Source organism: Dipodomys merriami, unplaced genomic scaffold (genome assembly GCF_024711535.1).
Source record: "Dipodomys merriami isolate MVZ:Mamm:240054 unplaced genomic scaffold, mDipMer1.0.p SCAF_10, whole genome shotgun sequence".
NCBI lineage: Eukaryota > Metazoa > Chordata > Mammalia > Rodentia > Heteromyidae > Dipodomys > Dipodomys merriami.
In genome coordinates this window covers 19,814,771-19,818,543 of record NW_027202271.1, presented here as the reverse complement: position 1 = coordinate 19,818,543, position 3,773 = coordinate 19,814,771, and the positions used below count along the sequence as shown (strand labels likewise).

Here is a 3,773-nt window from a genome sequence, read left to right as displayed (position 1 = left end):
GAGTTTTACTTCATCATTCCCTATTTTGATCCCCTTTATGTTTGCATCATGTCTTACTGCTGTAGGTAGGCATCTTATACTAAATTGAAGAGGAGTGGAGAAAGGGGAGAGTGGAGAGAGTTTAAAGGAAATGGCTTAGCTTTAGCCATTAAGTATAATGATGGTTGTAGGTTTGTCATACACAGCCTTTATTATATTGAGGAATGTTTTATGGCTCCCTAGTTTTTCCAGAGTGTTTATCATAAAGGGGTGTTGGATCTTGTCAAATGTTTTTTCTACATCTATTGAGGTAACCATGTGGTTCTTATCCTTGCTCATGTTGATGTGATGAATTATATTAATTGATTTGCATATATTGAACCAGCTTTGCATCCCTGAAATGAATCCTGTTTGATTGTGGTGTAGGGTGTGTGTGTGTGTGTGTGTGTGTGTGTGTGTGTGTGTGTGTGTGTGTCTGTGTGTCTGTGTGTTTTCCTGAGTCATCTTGAAATTGTTAGGAAAGGATGAGGTAAAAATCCAAAGATACATACATAGTAAACAATTCCCTTTTTAATCAAAACTTATCATAACTTTTTTCTTACATTGGAGAATTCCCTTACTTTCTTTTTTTCTTTTTTTTAAATCCCACTTTTGGGCATTTACCCAAATGATCACAAGCAAGACCAAAGTAAAGCTACTAGCACAACTATATTTATTGCAGCATTATTTACCATAGCTAAGATATGGAACCAAGCCAGATACCCCTCAGTATATGAATGGATCAAGAAAATGTGGTATATATACACATGGAATTCTATGCCTCCATCAGAAAGAATGACATTGTCTCTTACTTTCTTAATAACAATGAAATTCTTTTGACTGTGCTTCTGAAAGCCTGTCTTACCTGCTTGTTTCTCAAAGTGTAAATGAAGGGGTTTAGCATAGGGGCAATGGAGGTGGTCAGGACTGACACACCCTTGTTGATTGCCATTGAATCCTTGGCTGAAGGCTTCACATAGATGAAGATGCAGCTTCCATAGCTGAGGGATATGACAATCATGTGGGAAGAACAGGTGGAAAAGGCCTTTTTCCGTTGCTTGGCAGAAGAGAATTGTAAAATGGTCTTAATGATGGATATATAAGATAGAACTACACATAATAAGGTCATGACAAAAGTTAATACAGCACAAACTATAAGTGTCTGCTCTAAAAGCCATGTTTGTGAGCATGAGATCTTCAAGAGGGGGTATGCATCACAACCAAAATGGTCAATGACATTAGAGTCACAGAATTCCAGTTGAAGAACTAGGGTAAGTGGTGGGAGCATGATCAACAAGCCAGCTGCCCAGCAACAAAGGACAAGTCTCCTACAGACTCTGCTGTTCATGATGGTCACATAATGCAGGGGTTTGCAGATGGCCACATAGCGGTCATAGGACATGGTGGCCAGCAGAAAGAATTCAGTTACAGCAAAAAGATCAACAAAAAAGAATTGAGTGATACAACTATTATATGTGATTGTGTTGTACCCTGTTGATAGGCTGTACAAGTATCTGGGCATACAAGCAGTAGTAAATGTGATTTCTAAGAGGGAGAAATTTTGTAGGAAATAGTACATTGCAGTTTTGAGTTGTGGATCCACAGTGGTGAGAGAGATGATCGTGAGGTTTCCAATTAGACTCACCATGTAGGTGAGACACAAGAAGATGAAAAGCACAGCCTTCAGTTGTGGGTCATCAGTCAAGCCCTGGAGGAGGAACGTTGTGATGGTGTGATTTCTCATCATCCACTCCTGATTTCTATTCAATCTGCACTTCAAATTCAGGTATTTGAGTGGAGTGGTAATTAACAGATCAAGAAAACTGTGAAAATAGCATCAGATGCATTAAAATATCATACCTACACATATTATCAATTATAGTAGAAGTTTAGGTTTTATAATTCATAGTTGCCAATTCAAGCATCCACACCATATTCCACAATTTAAATATGTAATAACATATATTCTGTTATAATAAATATTATAGCATATAACCTTTTACATATGCCTTATATTTTTATTTTGTAACACAGTAATATATATGTACTATATCATTACACAAATACATTATATTACATTTATATTATACAATATGTGTTATATATTTATTATGTAATATTGACATATTATATTTATTTGTAATATATAGTATACATAAGTTTTATATTGTACAATACATATAGTTGTGTTTTTGAATTAGCCTATGTTAATAATATGAGAATGTACATGTACACAATACATTTTAAACAAATTCACCTACTCCATTGTTTGTATTCCTATTTCTTCCCTTCCTTTCCCATCTTTTTTTTTTATTGTGAAAATACCATATAGAGGGGTTACAATTATATGAGCAAGGTAATGAGTACATTTCTTATCAAGTTTTGTTGCTTCCTCTTTTGTTTCTCCTTCCCATCCCTTCCCATCTCTCCCTCCACCAGACCCCCTCCACCACCCCCCCATGCCAAAGTTGTAAAATTCATTTTATGACATAATATCTTGTACTTCTCATTGTTGCAATGGGTCCACCTGTGTCCCTATTTAAAAAATTTGTTTTTTCTCTTCCCCTCCACAAATTATACCAACATCAAATACAATGAAAACAGGGGTTATACCGTGGGGGAGGGACATACAAAGGAACAAGGAAATCATCTTATAAATGTGTTAGAAACAATAGCAAGAAAGAAAAAAACATTAGAGTCCTTATCTTGGAATTCATTTTGCCTAACATCAACTTATCTGACCGTTTCTGCTTATCTCAGACATATACTAGTTATTGCAAATAAGGGAAACCATGAGACCTATGTTTCTTTGGGCCTGGCTTATTTCACTTAATATAATTTTTTCCAAATCTTTCCATTTCCTAACAAATGGGGCAATGTCATTCTTTCTGATGGAGGCATAGTATTCCATTGTGTATATATACCACATTTTCTTGATCCATTCATCTACTGAGGGGCATCTGGGTTGGTTCCATATCTTAGCTATGGTAAATAATGCTGCAATAAACTTAGTTGTGCTTTCTCATCTTTTTTCAAAGTATTTGGTGGGATTCATCTTCATATGTAAGCCACCACAGTTCTCTTTTCTTCTCAGAATCCCCATTTTTCCTCTTCTCCTGGTGATCACCTTCTATATAGTCACCTTTTACATTTATTTCCTATTACTGTTGCTCCAAAATACTTTGTTTCTGGGTTTTCTTTTCTTGTGGTGCTAGGGACTGTCCCCAAGTTTGTGTGCATGCTAAGGACAGTGCCACTGAAGACATATTTTGCTCCTCAAGTTGTGTTTTCCCCAAACAAAACTGACTGCTAGTTTTTTCTTTTGAGTGGGTCCTGGGGCTTGAACTCAGGGCCAGAGCAGTTGTCATGAGCTTTTTGTGTTAGGGTGGTGCTCTCTACTGAGTCACAGCTCTACTTTCAGTGTTTTAGTGGTTTACTGGAGATAAGAGTCTCAGTGAGTTTCCTGCTTGGGTTAGCTTTGAACTGTGAAGTATTCTTTGTAAGACACAGACTGAATGCTTAAGCTGAATCTTGAACTTTCTTTAGCCTCTTTGAGTTTCCCTTTTTTTTAATCATCAATAAAATACAAGTATATTACAAATAATTTGAGTTTCATTCTACAAACTCTTGATCTATTGGTTAGGATCTTGGGGTCTAGGCTAATGCTTACAATCCTAGAAAATCAGGAGGTTGCAATCTTTTTTTTTTCTTCTCTTTCTTCTGAATCTCTAAAATGATTCAAGTCAGGCCATTGT

At 36.2% G+C, this 3,773-nt stretch overlaps 1 protein-coding gene across 1 annotated transcript; it reads right to left on the bottom strand.

Annotated features, from left to right (window-relative positions):
- Positions 1-826: 826 nt before the first annotated feature.
- On the bottom strand, positions 827-1,762 carry LOC138837454 (olfactory receptor 6C2-like). Its single transcript, XM_070036283.1, has one exon. It carries the CDS (start codon positions 1,760-1,762, stop codon positions 827-829), a length of 936 nt encoding a protein of 311 aa, XP_069892384.1.
- Between the last annotated feature and the right edge of the window lie 2,011 nt (positions 1,763-3,773).